The sequence below is a fragment of the Gekko japonicus genome, unplaced genomic scaffold, assembly GCF_001447785.1.
Source record: "Gekko japonicus isolate JY-2015 unplaced genomic scaffold, Gekko_japonicus_V1.1 scaffold277, whole genome shotgun sequence".
Lineage (NCBI taxonomy): Eukaryota > Metazoa > Chordata > Lepidosauria > Squamata > Gekkonidae > Gekko > Gekko japonicus.
In genome coordinates this window covers 1,262,523-1,264,643 of record NW_015168055.1, presented here as the reverse complement: position 1 = coordinate 1,264,643, position 2,121 = coordinate 1,262,523, and the positions used below count along the sequence as shown (strand labels likewise).

The 2,121-nt window shown below is 40.2% G+C and overlaps 1 protein-coding gene across 1 annotated transcript in view; it reads left to right on the top strand.

The window, feature by feature from the left end:
* SAP30BP (SAP30 binding protein) overlaps window positions 1-1,539 on the top strand; it is a 73,899-nt gene extending 72,360 nt beyond the window's left edge. The window contains 1 exon segment of the mRNA XM_015414473.1: window positions 570-1,539. Coding sequence (XP_015269959.1) covers window positions 570-751 — 182 coding nt within the window. The 3' untranslated portion in view covers window positions 752-1,539.
* Window positions 1,540-2,121: the final 582 nt, after the last annotated feature.

Sequence of the window (2,121 nt, the reverse complement as noted above, 5' to 3'; positions counted from 1 at the left end):
TTTGGAATTCCAGCAGCATATAAAATTGGCCTAGGACTGGTCTACCCGAAGTGCTTCCAAGCAGTAATTGCCAATAGTGCAGGGGGTAGTACTTTAGTTGGGTTCATTTGCAGATAAGCTTATTTAGTGATGGATAGCAAATTGTGCAATTCTTGTGCAGTTTTCAGCAATGATAAACTATGTTCTAATTGATCTGCAGCCTTTCTGTGCCTGATAAAACTTCAAAGTACAGTTTGGGGAAATTGCATGTTTGAATGGTCACTCCACATAAAATATTCCTTGAGGAGAGGGCAATACCATGTCAGGGAAAGGGCTAGATTTAGAACCCTCTCCCCCTGACATACCAGGGGAATTGTGCAAATATATGTATTCCCCTACTTGCATTCTGAAGCAGAACAATTCCAGTAGGGCTATGCCACATCCTTTTTTGCAACATGTGGGTTGGCTCTAATTTAGTAGTGATGAGTGAGACCTCTTCATTTTAGGGGCAGCTCTTCAAGAACCAGTGAGAGAATGGTTCTCATTGGACAAGAGATGCTGATATTAATGTTTGTCTGCTAAATGTACAGATGCCCAGAAGAGGAAAAGCAAGTGGGATTCTGCCATTCCTGTGACGACAATAGCTCAGCCCACCATTCTTACTACCACTGCAACACTGCCAGCTGTCGTCACAGTGACCACAAGTGCAAGCGGCTCCAAAACAACAGTGATCTCTGCAGTTGGCACCATTGTGAAAAAGGCAAAGCAGTGACAAGTGCAGTGCAAAACTTCCTGAAGTCATGCTCAGACTGAATAATGCCAAAAGCACCACCTTTGGATGCAAAGGAAGGATACTTCTCCTGCAGCAAAAAGACTATTTTAAATGGACATGTCATTCTTGAACAAGAAGGGAGTAATAGTTGTCTTTGCAGTTGTACATATTTGTTCGTGAGGCTCGTCATCTTTGTTGATAGAGAACCTCTGCACTGTATTGCATGAAATGGAATGTTAGCATGTAAATATGAGCTTAATAAGTTACTTTAACAGGATCCTTAAATTCTATGAAATTAGAGCTGGAAAGAGAAACATGGGTATCAGCTATACTGAAATCAATCAGTTGCATCCCATACCATTGATGAGTGAGTTAATTTCAACTACCTGAATATCTTGAGCTCTCTGCCCCCAGGAAATTATAGACAAGAATGACTTCCTTGAGCACAACCATTAGTAATATAATTCAGAGATTTGTTTTCATGCAGATTATTATAGAGATTTACACATGTCCCTGTGTAAACTCATTTTGTTCTGCTTTCAGCGATCAGGCAGTTTGAAAGCTTTGAAGTTTGAGACATCAGACAGTGAAAATCAACACTGAAGACTGTGTCTAGTTTTTGGGAATCATTGTGCAGATTCTAGCTATGCTGGTGGGAGGGTGCTTGTGAAAGAAGGAAGCAGCAAAGAGCATTTCCATACTGAGTACCATGTTATGAGGGGACTCTGTGCACTTTCGATGTCGGTAAGCATGGTAGCAACCATTGGTTACAGTTATTATAAAAACAGAACTTTAAAACTTTGTCTTTGTTGGGATTCTTTGATTCAGGGTCGATGGTTGTATTGGCAAACACAAGAGCATACACTTAGTAAAAGAAAAAATATCTTTACTGTAAAACAAAATAAAACATGGGTATGGTACTTTGGATAACAGAAATAAAATTAAAAGGTTACATACTTAGTTACTCTCAGTAATAAATGCTAACAGCTACATCTTTCTATCTGTCTTGGCTTCGAGAAGAGAACTTCCTCTTTGGTTCACACAAAGAGCCATAAACCTTGTGAATACATTAATGCTAGATCAAAGCATTTCTACAAACAAGTTGTTGGTTGACCAATACAAAGGTTACAGGTCACTTCATTAGGATAAACAACTCCCACAAACTTTCCCGCCATTGAATACATTATGTAACGTAACATCCTGTTTGCTAACAAACAACATTTAACTCTGTAATGACTGAAGTGTAAGCAACTTGCAATTCCAACACCCCTCTGCTTCCTGCAGCAAGTCGAGGGGCCGCTCGGAAAGGGGTGGGGCCAGACGAGACCAGGACTGCATCTTCCAAAAACCGAATCATGATATCGTTGCTT